The following is a 16,929-nucleotide window of genomic DNA, read 5'->3' as shown; positions in this document are numbered from 1 at the left end:
TTAGCCAGGATGGTCTCGATCTCCTGACCTCGTGATCCGCCTGTCTCGGCCTCCCAAAGTGCTGGGATTACAGGCTTGAGCCACCGCGCCCGGCCTGTCTCTGCTTTTAATCTTTATTATCTTTATTCTCAGGTAGGTTCTCCTTTTGAGATGTTAAAGATGGCTGCCAGCAGCTCCAGGCTCATTTGCTAGGAATGTGGCAACCTCCATGGAAAGAGAACGCCTCTAGCTTTATAATTCCAGCAAAAATCCTGGGGCTGCCTCTCACTGGTTTGATGTGGGTTAGGTGTTCTTTTTTTTTTTTTTTTTTTTCTTTGAGATAGGGTCTGGCTCTGTCGTCCAGGCTAGAGTGCAGTGGTGCCATCTTGGCTCACTGCAACCTCTGCCTCCTGGGCTCAAGCCATCATCCCACCTCAGCCTCCTAGGTAGCTAGGACCACAGGCGTGTGCCACCACACCCAGCTAATTCAGGTGTTCATTTTGAACCAACCGCTGAAGACAGGCAGAGGTGGTGTTCTGATTGGCCAGGTCTAGATCAAATGCCCACTCCACCCTCAGCCAAGGATGGGGTAGGCTTTATTTTATGTATATTGACGCAGAGTGGGGAGGAGCGATTCCCCAAAGAAACACTGAAGGCCATTTCTAGAAGCAGGGAGAATGAATGGTAAACAGGAAATGATAGACGTCCATCACTGGCTCTCAAATTGTGTTTCACAGCTGTAGCCACCTTGAACTTTCTGGAAGTCAAAGAAGAGGCAGTAGAAATTGAGAGAGATGGAGAGATTTGAGAAATATTCAAATATTTGAAAAATATGGTGCAGTGGCTCATACCTGTAATCCCAGTACTTTGGGAAGCTGAAGTTGAGGAGATAGCTTGTGCCCAGGAGTTTGAGACCAGCCTGGGGAACATAGTGACACCGCACCTCTACAAAAAATTTAAAAATTAGCTGGGTGTGGTGGTGCACGCCTGTATGCCAGCTACTTGGTAGGCTGAGGTGGGAGAATCGCTTAGAGCCTGGGACGTTAAGCCTGCAGTGAGCCATGATCATGCCACTGCACTCTAGCCTGAGCAACAGAGTGACACCCTGCCTCAAAAAATAAAAAAGGAAGAAAAGAAAAAAATATATATATTTATATATATTTGAGACAGAGTCTCACTCTGTCAGCCAGGCTGGAGTGCAGTGGCACGAACTTGGCTCACTGCAAGCTCCGCCTCCTAGGTTCACACCATTCTCCTGCCTCAGCCTCCTGAATAGCTGGGACTACAGGCGCCCGCCACCTGGCCCGGCTAATTTTTTGTATTTTTAGTAGAGACGGGGTTTCACTGTGTTAGCCAGGCTGGTCTCGATCTCCTGATCTTGTGATCCGCCCACCTTGGCCTCCCAAAGTGCTGGGATTACAGGCGTGAGCCACTGCGCCTGGCCAATAAAGTAGCCTTTCACCACCACAACTGGGGAGGCGTGATCACAAAATGAAACTGGGAGGGGAAGAGGAAGGGAGATGGATGTTGAACATCCAAATGCCCATTAATGTCCACCTCACGCCTCATCTCACACTCCCTACAAGGCTCCCTATGCTCACCACATTCCCCATTTGACATGCTGCATTCAGGCTTCTGTGCAGTTGTATTACTCACTCTGCCTCAAACCCCTGCTTGGGGCGAAGACTTGTTCAAAAGGCGCCTTCCATTTAGAGGAACAGCTGCCTTCTCCCCGAGAGGAAGGAGCCAATGTGGGAGTGGCCTTAGGGCCAGGGTCTATACTCAGGTGCAACCAAGAATTGACAGAGCTGGCCGGGCGCAGTGGCTCACGCCTGTAATCCCAGCACTTTGGGAGGCCGGGGCGGGCAGGTCACGAGGTCAGGAGATCGAGACCATCCTGGCTAACACGATGAAACCCCGTCTCTACTAAAAATGCAAAAATTAGCCGGGCGTGGTGGCGGGCACCTGTAGTCCCAGCCACTCGGGAGGCTGAGGCAGGAGAATGGCACGAACCCGGGAGGCGGAGCTTGCAGTGAGCCGAGATCGCGCCACTGCACTCCAGCCTGGGCGACAGAGGGAGACTCTTGTCTCAAAAAAAAAAAAAAGAATTGACAGAGCCAGGCATGGTGGCATACACCTGTAATCCCAGCTACTCAGGAGGCTGAGGCGAGAGGATCACTTGCGCCCAGGATTTGCAGGCCAGCCTGGGCAACTTAGTAAGACCCTGTCTCTTTAAAACAACAACAAAAAAAGGTGACAAAGGTGCTTTCGCTTTAATGACTCCTCAATGCATCTAATAGTTTCACTTTCATCATGGAGTTAACAGATGTCACATCAATGACTTTGAAACCAGAGGTTGGAAGGATGCCCCTCCTCTCCTGCCCTCCTCTTTCTGCGTTTCTGTTCCAAGAAGTCTTCCGCAGCCTGCCTGTCTTCCAGCAGAATTAATACATTGCTCCGTTCTGTTTTCATTTCCCATAAATTACTTATGGGATAACTTAGGACTCTAACTGAAAGTGACAGAAGTCCACTCAAATTGGTTTTATTGGCTCATATAACTGAGAAGTCTTTTTTTTTTTTTTTGAGATACAGTCTCACTCTGTTTCCCAAGCTGGAGTGCAGTGGCACAATCATAGCTCACAGCATTCTGGACCTCTGGGCTCAAGCAGTCCTCCTGCCTCAGCCTCACAAGTAGCTGAAAGTACAGGCACGTGCCACCACGCCTGGCTAATGTTAAATTTTTTTGGAGAGTTGGGATCTCACTATGTTGCCTACATCAGTCTTGAACTCCTGGGCTCAAGTGATCCTCAAGTGATTCCCAGCCCCGCAGAGTGTTGGGATTACAGGCATGAGCCGCTGTGCCTGGCCATAACTGACCAAGTCTTAAGGATACTTCTAGTTTTAGGATCTAGGCTGTCAAAGTCATGAGAAATCAGTCCATCAGTATTAGTTCTCAAATGTTGTATAACAAATCACCCTAACTTGTGGCTTAAAGCAACAACATTTAATGATGATTTATCACAGTTTCTGATGGTCGGTTTTGCCTTGAGGTCTTTCACAAGATTGCAAGCCAAATATCAGTCAGGGCTGCAGTATCCACTTCCAAGGCAGCTCATTCATGTGGCTGTCAAATTGGCACTGGCAGTCAGCAGGGCGCTTTACCTTCTCCCTACATGGGCTTCTCTGCAGGGCTGCATGCGTGTCCTTAGAGTGTAGTGGCTGGCTTCCTTCAGAGTGAGCAATCCAAGAGACTGAGGCAGAAACTGCAATGTCTTTTATGACCTGGGTTTGGAAGTCCAACACCCTCACTTCTGCCATATTCTTTTTTTTTTTTTTTTTGGTAGACAGTCTCTGTCGCCCAGGCTGGAGTGCAATGGTGCAATCTCTGCTCACTACAACTTCCGCCTCCTGGGTTCAAGTGATTCTCCTGCCTCAGCCTCCCGGGTAGCTGGGATTACAGGCACGTGCCGCTACGCCCAGCTAATTCTTGTATTTTTCAGAGACGGGGTTTGGCCAACATGTTGGCCAGGTCAGGACCGCCTGCCTTGGCATCCCAAAGTGCTGGGATTACAGGCATGAGCCACTGCACCCAGCCACTTCTGTCATATTCTAAAGGACACACTGAACAGCCCTAACTCAATGTGGGAGGACACTATACAAAGGCATGAATCCTAGGTGGTGAAGATCAATGGGGACTGTCTTTGAGGCCGTCTGCCACAGCATCCCTCCATCCTTTCTGCCCTGTTTGCTCTGCTTTTCCTATGTGTAGGCTTCATTCTCAAACAGGCCCTCCCTAGACAGTGACAAAGGTGATCATCAACGTGTTCAGACCCACATGCTCTGTGCTTAGTAACCCCAGTGCAACTTTTTTGCTTTCCCGAAAGTTCTGGCAAAAGTCCTAAACTAGCACTTTAATTGGCCTAAGTTGTGTATATGCTTATCTCTGAACCAATCACTGTGGAGTAGAGATGTCATGCTCTGATTGGCCAGACCTAGGTCCATGCCATGCCCTGAATGGCCAGACCTAGGCCACACCCATAGCCCTAGTTCTGAGGGTAGAGCTGGCAGCACTAGAGCCCATGGAAGAAGTAAGAGAGGAGTCATTGTTAAAGGAAAAATCAAAGTGTCATTACCGAACCAGGACAGATACTGGGCAGCACATGTGCACCCCATCTTCTCTTGTGTTCCAGCCGCACATCTTAGTGCCCCTTGGTTTAGCACTTTTCTCATGAAATCATTTGCTTTCTTGCCTCACTTCCTGTGGTTGGTAGAATGCTAATATGGCCCCAAGATCTCTACCCCTGATGCTTGCACACTTCCCAGTTATTCTGTTAAACACGAATGTAGATGCTTCTGTGAAAGAATTTTGTATATGTAATTAAAGTCCCAAATTGACCTTAAAATAAGGAGAATGGCAGGGCCAGGTGCGGTGGCTCACGCCTGTAATCCCAGCGCTTTGGGAGGCTAACGCAGGCGGACCACGAGGTCAGGAGATCGAGACCATCCTGGCTAACACAGTGAAACTCTGTCTCTACTAAAAATACAAAAAATTAGCCTGGTGTGGTCGTGGACACTTGTATTCCCAGCTACTCGGGAGGCTGAGGCGGAGAATGGCGTGAACCCTGGAGGCGGAGCTTGCAGTGAGCTGAGATCGTGCCATGCACTCCAGCCTGGGGGACAGAGCCAGACTGTGTCTAAAAAAAAAAAAAAGACAATGACTTTGGTGGGCCTGACCTAATCAAGTGAGTTTCTTTTGTTTGTTTTTGTTTCTGTTTTTTTTTTTGAGATGGAGTCTCACTCTGTCGCCCAGGCTGGAGTGCAGTGGCATGACCTAGGCTCACTGCAAGCTCCACCTCCTGGGCTCACATCATTCTCCTGCCTCAGCCTCCCGAGTAGCTGGGACTACAGGCGCCCGCCACCACGCCAGGCTAATTTTTTGTATTTTTAGTAGAGACGGGGTTTCGCCATGTTAGCCAGGATGGTCTCGATCTCCTGACCTTGTGATCCGCCCACCTCGGCCTCCCAAAGTGTTAGGATTACAGGCGTGAGCCACCGGGCCCCGCCATGTGTCTCCTTTTAAGAACTCACCTGGGCCGGGCACGATGGCTCAGGCCTGTAATCCCAGCACTTTGGGAGGCCAAGGTGGGCAAATAACGGTCAGGAGATCCAGACCATCCTGGCTAACACGGTGAAATTCCATCTCTGCTAAAAATACAAAAAATTAGCTGGGCGTGGTGGCATGTGCCTGTAGTCCCAGCTACCCGAGAGACTGAGGCAGAAGAATGGCGTGAACCCGGGAGGCGGAGCTTGCAGTGAGCTGAGATGGCGCCACTGCACTCTAGCCTGGGCGACAGAGTGAAACTCCATCTCAAAAAAAAAAAAAAAAAGGAGACACATGACCAGAAATACAGGCCTCAGGGAGCCGAGGATAGCCCCTGGCTGACAGCCTGCAAGGAAGTAGGGACCCCATTCCTGCAACCATAAGGAACTGAATTCTGCAGACAACCTGAATGAGCTTGGAAGTGAATCTTCCCCGCATGGGATTTTTAAACTACGGAGTTGTGAATTAGTAAGTGGGTACTGGCCGGGCACAGTGGCTCACGCCTGTAATCCTAGCACTTTGGGAGGTCGAGGAGAGTGGATCACCTGAGGACAGGAGTTCGAGATCAGCCTGGACAACATGATGAAACCCTGTGTCTACTAAAAATACAAAAATGAGCTGGGCGTGGTGGTGGTTGCCTGTAATCCCAGCTACTTGGGAGGCTGAGGCAGGAGAATCGCTTGAACCCGGGAGGCAGAGGCTGCAGTGAGCCAAGATCGTGCCATTTCACTCCAGCTGAGCAACAAGAGTGAAACTCTGTCTCAAAAAAAGAAAATTTAAAAAAAAAATTGAAAATGGGCATTGTTGTAAGCTGCTGAGTTTATGGCAATTTGTTACATGACAATAGAAAACGGACACACTTTGCAGTGGACTCCAAGATGCCCGTGAAAGGGAGCTTCTCTTTGATCTCCTTAACCTCCTCATCTCCACAGGACCCAGAGCACAAGAACGTCCCTTCTCCTGCTTCTAGTCCCACCGTCTAGAAAAGAGAGGAGGAGCCCAGCTCTTCATCATTCCACCCCCACCCACTAACTCCCAACTTCCTGGCCCTCAGCAGGTGACCAAGGAAGTCAGTCCACTTGGCTTTCCATAAACAGCCTGTGCCCCACCAGGCTCAGGGGGGCAGCTTGACCAATCCCTATTTCCAAGACCTTTGGCCAACCCTATTGATCTGGACTCCTGGGCAGGCAGTTGGACCAACGGACAGACGCCATGAGGGCTCTGCTGCTCCTGGGGTTCCTGCTGGTGAGCCTGGAGTCAACACTTTCGGTGAGTGCTGTGGGAACCAGGATTGTCCCAGGATGGTCCTGGGGTGGGGGCGGTCGCTATCACAGCCATGGTCTCTGCTCATGACCTGTGGGTTCAGGTGACCAGGAGGCTATGTGGAAAGGTGAGGCCAGCCCCGAAGGCCCAGGCAGAGGAGACAGACAACCAGACTGGGTGGATACAAGGGCACAGCCTACATTTCTGGGGGAGATGGGCCTTAAGAAGACAATGGGAGGAGGTAGAAAGGGTTTGGGTCTTGGGAGGAAATCTCTGCATTTCTGGGCTGTGAGAGGAAGCTGCAGACTAGCAACAGATCGGTGGCAGGCTATGACTTCTAGGCAGTTCCCTGCCTTCTTCTCTCCCTTGTAGATTCCACCTTGGAAAGCGCCCAAGGAGCATAAGTACAAAGCTGAAGAGCACACAGTCGGTAAGTGGCTCCTCCTCCTGAGAACCCTTGGGTGAGGATGTGTATGGTGTGGCATGTGCAGTCTCAAGACAATCTAGTCTTGTACCTACTTGGTGCTAGGTCTTATGCCCATGGGCACCAGAGTGATCGTGAGCTGTGTGATCCTTGAGGGCAGGGCATAACTGTGTCTAAGTGCCCACGAGCCTGGCTCAGAGCAGGTGCTTGAGATATGTGCTGCTGGTGCCATCACACCTGGGATCCTGCCAGCCTTCCTCAGTTTCCCCAGCTTTTCCCCTTCTTTTCCTTTCACCAGTATGTCTCGTGGGCATCAATCATGCCACACAGAGGCCAGGACCTTCAATGGGCAAGGAAGGATCAAGAGCTGGTCTCTGGTATTCGAATGCCTCTGAATCCCAGCTTTATCACTTATGAGCTGGGTGACTCTGGGTGAGAATCAAATCTAAGCTTCAATTTCCCCTTCTGCGAAACCAGGTTGATAATAGTAAACCTCTTAGGGTTGTTGAGAAGGAAAACCCATGTGAGGCATTCAGCCCATCACCTGAATGGAATGGTGCATGGAAATGCTTTAAAAATATTAGCTTTTATTGGCCGGGCGCGGTGGCTCAAGCCTGTAATCCCAGCACTTTGGGAGGCTGAGGCGGGTGGATCACGAGGTCAGGAGATCGAGACCACCCTGGCTAACATTGTGAAACCCCGTCTCTACTAAAAATACAAAAAACTAGCCCGGCATGGTGGCGGGCGCCTGTAGTCCCAGCTACTCGGAGGCTGAGGCGGGAGAATGGCGTGAACCCAGGAGGCGGAGCTTGCAGTGAGCCGAGATCGCGCCACTGCACTCCAGCCTGGGCGACACAGCGAGACTCCGTCTCAAAAAAAAAAAAAAAATTAGCTTTTATTATTAAACTACCTTTTAGATGAGGGGTACCTGCCATTTCCCCCTTCCTCAAGCCCTGCCATAGCTCCTCATTGCTTTCATTCTTCCAGACACTAAATTACCTAGAGGTCAGGCATGGTGGCTCATGCTTGTAATCCCAGCACTTTGGGAGGCCAAGGCGGGTGGATCACGAGGTCAGGAGTTCGAGACTGGTCTGGCCAACATGGTGAAACGCTGTCTCTACTAAAAGTACAAAAATTAGCCAGGCATGGTGGCATGTGCCTGTAGTCCCAGCTACTTGGGAGGCTGAGGCAGGAGAATTGCTTGAACCCAGGAGGATGAAGGTTGCAGTGAATGAAGATCACACCATTGCACTCCAGCTTGGGCAAACAGAGCAAGAGTCTGTCAAAGTGCTGGGCAACAGAGCAAGACACCGTCTCAAAAAAAAAGAAAATTTACCTAGAGCATGCCACATAGCAGGGCCTGTGAACCAGATAGACTCTAACCTGGTGGGCCTGACTTGGTGGGGTTGAGTCCCTAAGCATGGCATTGAGGCCCAGCTCATTCCAACCCTGGACTCCCTCAGCCTCCTCTCTTCACCCCACACCCAAAAGTTTCTCCTCCCTCTTGCCTTACCCAACCTTGGTGCCCTATGCTTGCCTAATGCCCTGCCTAGTGTCCCCCTCCTCTCTGTTCGTCCATCCCATTTGCATCTTTTTTTTTTTTTTTTTTTTTGGGATGGAGTCTCGCTCTGTCCCCTAGGCTGGAGTGTAATGGCGCCATCTTGGCTCATTGCAATCTCCACCTTCTGGGTTCAAGCAGTTTTCTGCCTCAGCCTCCCGAGTAGCTGGGATTACAGGAACGCACCTTCATGCTCAGCTAATTTTTGTATTTTTTAGTGGAGATGAGGTTTCACCATGTTGGCCAGGCTGGTCTCAAACTCCTGCCCTCAGGTGATCCACCCACCTCAGCCTCCCAAAGTGCCGGGATTACAGGCATGAGCCACCGCGCCCAGCCGCCATTTGCATCTTATAGGTTCATCTCAGATCCATTTCCATTTACTGTCCTGGTTCTGGTTTGGTACTTGGCAAGTGCACTTTGCCTTTAACAAAATAGTGGCAGAAGCTTATTAAGCAGGTACTATGTGCCAGACACTGCTCAGCATTTCACGGCATTATCTCATGAAGCCTCACGACAATTCCTCTGAAGAAGACACAGGCAATTCTCATAATTCGCGGTGATTATGTTCTGTAAAATCACAGTGAACATTGAACTGGCAAACAGTATTAGGTTCCTGTGAGCTTCTGGTCACAACATTTTCATCAACCAACAGTATATAATCTCGTTTTATGTGTGATTCTGTTTAAAGACGTTTTATTTAATATATGTGTTGCTGATTCATCAATGCTAAGCTGATGGCACTATAGCTCACACCTGAATGAAGTGTATCTAACACACGCTTTCTCCCTAAGGTAGCCTTCTTGTGCTTAGGAACTATACAACTCTTGAGCAGGAGGCTCAGGGGCCATTTCCAAAAGCAAAATCCCCAGCAAAAGCACAAAGTGTGAAAAACGTTGCGCTAAGTAGATTGAAAAGGACACTCGTTCAATACGACAGCTGAAACAAAAGCAGCAGTGTGACGCTTTGTTGAACCTTAACTGGGAGTGTGCAAATTTTTTACTGCTCTGTGCATGTCCACAAATGGCCATGAAAGCATTTCAAGTATTGACTTGGGAGTTACAAATAAAATTTAGCAAGTAGGCATGTTCTCAAATATAGAACCAGAAAATAATAAGGATCAACTGTAGTATTATTACTGCCATTTTTCAGATAAGGAAACCAAGGCTCAGAGTGGTTAACACTGACTTCAACGTTCAACAAGTATTATTAAGTGCCTGCTTTGTGACAAGTGCTCTTCCTGGCCTTGGGACTGCAGACTTACCCAAGGTCACACAGCTAGCAGGTGGTGGAGTCAGTCTACTCCAGCTGTCTGAGTCCTAAACCCAACTTTTTTTTTTTTTTGAGACGGAGTCTCTCTCTGTCACCCAGGCTGGAGTGCAGTCGCGTGATCTCAGCTCACTGCAAGCTCTGCCTCCTGGGTTCACGCCATTCTCTTGCCTCAGCCTCCCCAGTAGCTAGGACTACAGGCACCCACCACCATGCCTGGCTAATTTTTTTGTATTTTTAGTAGAGACGGGGTTTCACCATGTTAGCCGGGATGGTCTCAATCTCCTGACCTCATGATCCGCCTGCCTCGGCCTCCCAAAGTGCTGGGATTACAGGCGTGAGCCACCGCGCCTGGCTCTGAACCCAACTTTTAAAGCAGAAAGTGTTTTCAATGCACAGTGGCCTTTTTGAGGGTCTGTCCTTTCCCAGCCAGACCCTGAGGGGCAGTGCCTGCACAGTTGAGTACAGGGGAAGTCCTCAGGGAGTGTGTTGTCCCTGCAGTTCTCACTGTCACCGGGGAGCCCTGCCACTTCCCCTTCCAGTACCACCGGCGGCTGTACCACAAATGTACCCACAACGGCCGGCCAGGCCCTCAGACCTGGTAAGACTACGCAGAGGAGTTGGAGCAGGGGCCTGGGAGACATGGGCCCTGGCTGTCCTTCTGTCTAAGGAACTCTGCTCAGTGAGAGGGGGCTGTGATAGGGGAGGGTGGGCCAGGCCCCTGGGCAGAGCAGAGAAGTCTTGTCTCTTTCTACAGGTGTGCTACCACCCCTAACTTTGATGAGGACCAGCGATGGGGATACTGTGTGGAGCCCAAGAAAGTGAAAGGTGCTACACACAGCCTCTGGGGTGGCCCGGGGCTCTCTCCTCCTGCCTCATTACTCTCCTGGTATCACCAGACCCCACACACCTGGGATTCTGGGCCCAGCCCCTTCTCTCCCTCCATAATACCCTTTGGAAGTCCAGAGGGAGAGTTCTGGGAAGGAGTGGTCCCATTTTGCAGGTGGGTAAACTAAGCCTTGGAAACTTGGAGTAGCAAAGTCACAAGGCAAGTAGGTTCAAGTAGGGCCTTGGCCCCCAACTGTCTGACTCAGCTCCCTGCTCTTCCTCCCACCGTGTCCATCTCTCAGACCACTGCAGTAAACACAGCCCCTGCCAGAAAGGGGGGACCTGTGTGAACACGCTGAGTGGCACCCACTGTCTCTGTCCACAACACCTCACTGGGAACCACTGCCAGAGAGGTGAGGAGACGCTGAGGACCCGGGCGGGGGTGCTGGGGGACGGGGCAACCCTGGGCCTGCAGAAGAGGTCGTTGGATACCAGGAGACTTGGCATGGTCCTAGACTCTCCTGAACCACTGTCCCTCTTTGTCCTCAGAGAAGTGCTTTGAGCCTCAGCTTCTCCGGTTTTTCCACGAGAATGAGATATGGTATAGATCTGAGCAAGCAGCTGTGGCCAGATGCCAGTGCAAGGGTCCTGATGCCCACTGCCAGCAGCTGGCCAGCCAGGGTGAGCAGATGGTTGGGAACGGGCCAGGGAGGAGCGTCAGGAAGACAGGCTGGCAGGAGGCCGGGTGGTGTGCCGGGAAGGAGAGCTCTCTGGGGGGCTCTTTAGGCCCGGGGTGGCTCACTGCGTTCCCTCCCCAAGCCTGCCGCACCAACCCGTGCCTCCATGGGGGTCGCTGCCTAGAGGTGGAGGGCCACCGCCTGTGCCACTGCCCCGTGGGCTACACCGGACCCTTCTGCGACTTGGGTGAGTGAGGGTCTGGAGGAAGCAGAAGGCCAGCCCCCAGGTGGGACGGGCTTGCCAGGGAGGAGGAGGGAGAGTGCAGAAAGCGGATGAGAGGGCGGCAGGAGAGCCCAGCCCTGGCTGCCCAGGGAGCCCCCTCTCTCCTCAGACACCAAGGCGAGCTGCTATGATGGCCGCGGGCTCAGCTACCGCGGCCTGGCCAGGACCACGCTCTCGGGTGCGCCCTGTCAGCCGTGGACCTCGGAGGCCACCTACCGGAACGTGACGGCCGAGCAAGCGCGGAACTGGGGACTGGGCGGCCACGCCTTCTGCCGGTGCGCCGCGTGGGGCTGGGTGACCCCTCCGCCCGAGGGCCCCGGGCTCCCGGGGTTCTAACGGCGCCCCCTCGTGTGGCTACAGGAACCCGGACAACGACATCCGCCCGTGGTGCTTCGTGCTGATCGGCGACAGGCTAAGCTGGGAGTACTGCGACGTGGCACAGTGCCAGGCCCCAACCCAGGCGGCGCCTCCGACCCCGGTGTCCCCTGGGCTTCATGTCCCACTCATGCCCCCGCAGCCGGCACCGCCGAAGCTTCAGCCCACGACCCGGACCCCGCCTCAGTCCCAGACCCCGGGAGGTTAGGAAGCGGGGGGAAGGAGGAGCCGAGAGGGCTCTGGGCGGCGAGCTAGATTCCGGCCGGCGGGCCGCGGGCTCCGCGTCCTCAGCCCCGGCTCCTCCACAGCCTTGCCAGTGAAGCTGGAGCAGCCGCCTCGCCTGACCCGGAACGGCTCAGTGAGCTGCGGGCAGCGGCTCCGCAAGAGTCTGTCTTCGATGACCCGCGTCGTTGGCGGGCTGGTGGCGCTACGCGGGGCGCACCCCTACATCGCCGCGCTGTACTGGGGCCACAGTTTCTGCGCCGGCAGCCTCATCGCCCCCTGCTGGGTGCTGACGGCTGCTCACTGCCTGCAGGACCGGCGAGTACCCGCCCGCCCAGCGCCGCCCCAGGGACCGCGGCTCCTCCGTCTCCCAGCGCTGCTTCCACGCTGCACCCGAACCCGTGCCCTACCTTCTCCCGCCCCACCCTTCTTTCCACGCCCCTCCAGAGCTCCCGGGGAGGAATCTGGAACACGAGATGGGGTTCGGGAGCAGGGGGCTTCCCCAGAACGCTTGTGGCCAGGTCTGAGCGTTCTGCCTCTCCCCTACCCGCCCGCAGGCCGGCACCCGAGGATCTGACGGTAGTACTCGGCCAGGAACGCCATAACCACAGCTGTGAACAGTGCCAGACTCTGGCCGTGCGCTCCTACCGCTTGCACGAGGCCTTCTCGCCCGTCAGCTACCAGCACGACCTGGGTGCGTGGGGGCGCCCCGCGGGGACGGGAAGAGAGGATGGGCCCCCGGCATCCCTGCCTCACGCTCCTCTCGGCCCGGGTTAGCTCTGTTGCGCCTTCAGGAGGATGCGGACGGCAGCTGCGCGCTCCTGTCGCCTTACGTTCAGCCGGTGTGCCTGCCAAGCGGCGCCGCGCGACCCTCCGAGCCCGCGCTCTGCCAGGTGGCTGGCTGGGGCCACCAGTTCGAGGGTAGGCACAACTGCTAGGGGCAGGGTAGGAGAGGAGGCCTTTGATCACCGGGTTAGGCGGGAGAAGCCCGCGACTGTGTTATCATTCCGGGTGCCTACAGAATGGGTGGCGCTGACCTGATGGGTTGTGAGAATGTGTAGGGCCACCCAGGGCCTGGGATTCACTGCTGGGATTCCCCAAATCTCCTGGGGATACAGGGATAATCCAACTTGCTCTTGGTTTCCTCTGGGCGCCGGGCTTCTAAGTCCAACTATGACGCTGACCCCGTGCTCCGGGCTAGTGTGGGAGCCACGTTCTGCGACGCTGGATGGGTGGTGGGGGTGGGGTTTCTGTTTCCGCCCCGCCCATTCAAATCCTGGCTCTTCCCTGGACCTCAGCTTCCTTGCCTATGAAATTGAATTAATGGCATCTCCTCCCCCTCGGGCTTGCTGCAAGAGAGGAAGGGCATGAGTGGGTTTAGAAGCGCCTGGCGCAGCTTCGTCCATCGTCCGGGCGGCGAGCGTTGTCAGGTGAGGTGTGAAGAAGGCGCTCGGTGTTCGCAGGGGCGGAGGAATATTCCAGCTTCCTGCAGGAGGCGCAGGTACCCTTCCTCTCCCTGGAGCGCTGCTCAGCACCGGACGTGCACGGAGCCTCCATCCTCCCCGGCATGCTCTGCGCAGGGTTCCTCGAGGGCGGCACCGATGCATGCCAGGTGAGCCCTCAGCCCGGTTGGCGCCCTTCCCCGAGGCCGTCAGGTACAAATCCCAGGTCCACAGCACTGAGCTGCGTGTTTCCGACCCAGGGTGATTCCGGAGGCCCGCTGGTGTGTGAGGACCAAGCTGCAGAGCGCCGGCTCACGCTGCAAGGCGTTATCAGCTGGGGATCGGGCTGTGGTGACCGCAACAAGCCAGGCGTCTACACCGATGTGGCCTACTACCTGGCCTGGATCCGGGAGCACACCGCTTCCTGATTGCTCAGGGACTCATCTTTCCCTCCTCGGTGATTCCGCAGTGGGAGAGTGGCTGGGGCATGGAAGGCAAAATTGTGTCCCATTCCCCCAATGCGGCCAGCTCCGCGCCAGGATGGCGCAGGAACTCAATAAAGTGCTTTGAAAATGCTGAGAAGGAAAGCTCTTTTCTTCATGGGTCCCGCCGGGAGATGCCAAGACAGAAAAGCGATTTACAGCTTCTCCACAGCTCTCAGAGAACAAGGTCTATGAGATCTTAACGTGCAAAATCTAGATGCCGGTCCAGCTAATGTTTACTGAGCCTAGGATACTGTGTACTAAGCCCTGTGCAAGGAGAACCTGCATGTTATTCCTTATGAGAAACTCACTAACATTTTGTTTACAGAGCAATAGTTCTCAGACCATACACTAAGATCACTTGGGGAGTTTTTGAGCCAATCTATGCCCAAGTTCCACCTCAGACCAATTAAATCACTATGTCTAGGGATGGGGCATGGGTAGTGGTATATTTTCAAAACTCCCCAGATAATTCCATGTGCAGCCAAAGTTGAGAATCATGGTTAGAAACACTTAGCATTGGCCGGGCGCGGTGGCTCACGCCTGTAATCCTAGCACTTTGAGAGGCCAAGGCAGGTGGATTGCTCAGGAGTTCGAGACCAGCCTGGGCAACATGATGAAACCTCGTCTCTACTAAAATACAAAAAATTAGCTGGCACGGTGGCGTGCGCCTGTAGTCCCAGCTACTCAGGAGGCTGAGGCAGGAGAATCACTTGAAACGGTGGGAGAGGGAGGGGGAGAGGGAGGGGGAGGGAGAGGGGAAGAGGGAGGGGGAGGGGGAGGGAGAGTTAGCATTGACTGTGGCGTGGACCCTAAGGGGTGGGTGACATATCATTGTCCCCACCCCAACACGCACTAGGGTAGTAGGTCTCAGAGTCCCTTGGCTAGCAGTACCCTCACCAGGGAACTTGTTACACATAGCAAATTATCAGGCTATACTTTACACTGCTAAACAGAAAGTCTGGGGTGGGGCCCAGCAATCTGTTTAACAGTCTTGCAGGGGATTCTGATGTTCTCTCATGCTTAAGAACCACAATCTGGGGGTTGAATGGTTACAGGTGGAGGTCTGGCTGTCCAGACACAGCATCCTTTTGTTCACAAAACCAGCTTTTTAAAATTAAAAAAAGATTGGCCAGATGCGGTGGTTCACGCCTGTAATCTCATCACTTTGAGAGGCTGAAGCGGGAGGATTGTTTGAGCTCAAAAGTTCCTGATCCGCCTGGGCAACATAGTGAGACCTCATCTCAAAAAAATTTTTTTTTAATTAAATGTTTTTTTCTTTTTTAGAGACGGGGCCTCGCTCTGTGGCCCAGGCTGGAGTGCAGCGACACGATCCTAAAATCTCGCTGAGTTTAAGCGATTCTCCCGCCTCGGCCTCCCAAAGCGATGGGATTGCAGGAATGAGCCACAGCGCTCTGCCAAACCCTTCTTACAGGATAACCTTAGAACTGCCCCTGCACTACACGCCCACGCCCCACGTGCCCCAGCCTGGGTGGTCCCTCCGGTACGGCGCCTTGTGTGACGTCACAGCCCCAGCTTGCGTCGCAGCGCCGCAGGCCTTCCCCGCGTGGCGCCTCTACATTGCTCCGAGAGGCACGAGGCGGCGATGGGCGACTGGAAGGTCTACATCAGTGCAGTGTTGCGGGACCAGCGCATCGACGACGTGGCCATCGTGGGCCATGCGGATAACAGCTGCGTGTGGGCTTCGCGGCCCGGGGGCCTGCTGGCTGCCATCTCGCCGCAGGAGGTGGGTGTGCTCACGGGGCCCGACCGTTGCACCTTCCTGCAGGCGGGCCTGAGCGTGGGCGGCCGCCGCTGCTGCGTCATCCGCGACCACCTGCTGGCCGAGGGCGACGGCGTGCTGGACGCACGCACCAAGGGACTGGACCCGCGCGCCGTGTGCGTGGGCCACGCGCCGCGCGCGCTCCTGGTGCTCATGGGCCGACGCGGCGTCCATGGGGGCATCCTCAACAAGACGGTGCACGAACTCATACGCGGGCTGCGCATGCAGGGCCCCTAGCCGGGCAGCCAGGCCGCCCACTGGTAGCGCGGGCCAAATAAACTGTGACCTGGGCGCGGCTGGCTCCTTCTCCACTTGCGCGGTGGGAGGAGTTGTAAATAAGGAAACTGGTCTTTGCAAGACGGTTACCTGGTGGAGATGGGATTTTGAGTCTACAGGCTACCAGGCTCCTGTGCCCTCCACCCTGCTCTCCCATGGACGCCTTGCAGAGTCTCCTAGCCTGACTGCTGCTCCTTGGCGCCTTCCCAGGGTCCTAGGCACTCCGCAGCTGAGGAAGAGTCCAAGGGTGGGGCTTCTCAAAGTCTGTTTCCGCCTTAGCGTCCTTTCTCGCAGATATTCCCACACATTAGGCAGGACAAGTAAAAGGAGCCTCTTCCCCATCCCGCGAACACCTCTCCCCATCAGAGTGTCAGGCTAGAGGCCAGTTTGCTCCTCCCCCCTCCACTCATACCTCACGTACTAGCAAGGTGTGTGAGTGGGTGACAGGACGGGCCTGGTAGCTTGTAAAGCAGTTCTGGGGTTCACAGGCCTCTGCATCTCTGCCCACATTCTCCAAGGGGGGCCCACTGAGAGGGCACATGTCCAAGACCATCACAAGTGGGTCTGAGACCTTACATCCTGCCTTCCCCAGGTCTTCGAAAAGGCCCCGGAGGAGTCCCTGGACTAGAGGGAGGAACTCTGTCATCCCTACCCCGAAGTCTCACTGTGTAGGCCTCCGTTGCAGGGTGACCTATGGAGGAGGGGGAATTGAAAAGCTTGGATGAGTTTGTGGCCTGGTTTACTGCCCAAAGATAGTGGACAAAAGTGGGAGGGAGAGTGTCTGGTCTCTGCCCTCCATGTGCTGGGGCCCAGGGCACGGCCTCTCTTGCCCACCACCCCGCTTCCCATCCCCTCCCCCAGCGGCCCTGACGGCAGACCCCACGTGTCACTCATTCTGGAGCCCTGATCTTACCCCAGCAAGGAGTGATGTGTGGCTGGAGTGGGTGAATTCAGAGGGCAGAGGGAGACC

At 54.4% G+C, this 16,929-nt stretch overlaps 2 protein-coding genes across 2 annotated transcripts; both read left to right on the top strand.

The window, feature by feature from the left end:
• Positions 1–6,243: 6,243 nt before the first annotated feature.
• On the top strand, positions 6,244–14,000 carry F12 (coagulation factor XII). Its single transcript, XM_025388315.1, has 14 exons — positions 6,244–6,349; positions 6,716–6,773; positions 10,093–10,192; positions 10,349–10,419; positions 10,722–10,832; positions 10,969–11,100; positions 11,239–11,343; positions 11,489–11,654; positions 11,740–11,957; positions 12,063–12,294; positions 12,534–12,670; positions 12,754–12,897; positions 13,440–13,588; positions 13,679–14,000. Exons 1-14 carry the CDS (start codon positions 6,293–6,295, stop codon positions 13,844–13,846), a joined length of 1,848 nt encoding a protein of 615 aa, XP_025244100.1. The 5' UTR covers positions 6,244–6,292; the 3' UTR covers positions 13,847–14,000.
• A 1,470-nt stretch (positions 14,001–15,470) lies between these two features.
• PFN3 (profilin 3) lies at positions 15,471–15,976 on the top strand. Its single transcript, XM_025389135.1, has one exon. The coding sequence runs from the start codon at positions 15,507–15,509 to the stop codon at positions 15,918–15,920; it is 414 nt and encodes a 137-aa protein (XP_025244920.1). The 5' UTR covers positions 15,471–15,506; the 3' UTR covers positions 15,921–15,976.
• Positions 15,977–16,929: the final 953 nt, after the last annotated feature.

The sequence above is a fragment of the Theropithecus gelada genome, chromosome 6 (assembly GCF_003255815.1).
Source record: "Theropithecus gelada isolate Dixy chromosome 6, Tgel_1.0, whole genome shotgun sequence".
NCBI lineage: Eukaryota > Metazoa > Chordata > Mammalia > Primates > Cercopithecidae > Theropithecus > Theropithecus gelada.
This window is presented reverse-complemented; position numbering and strand designations above follow the sequence as displayed.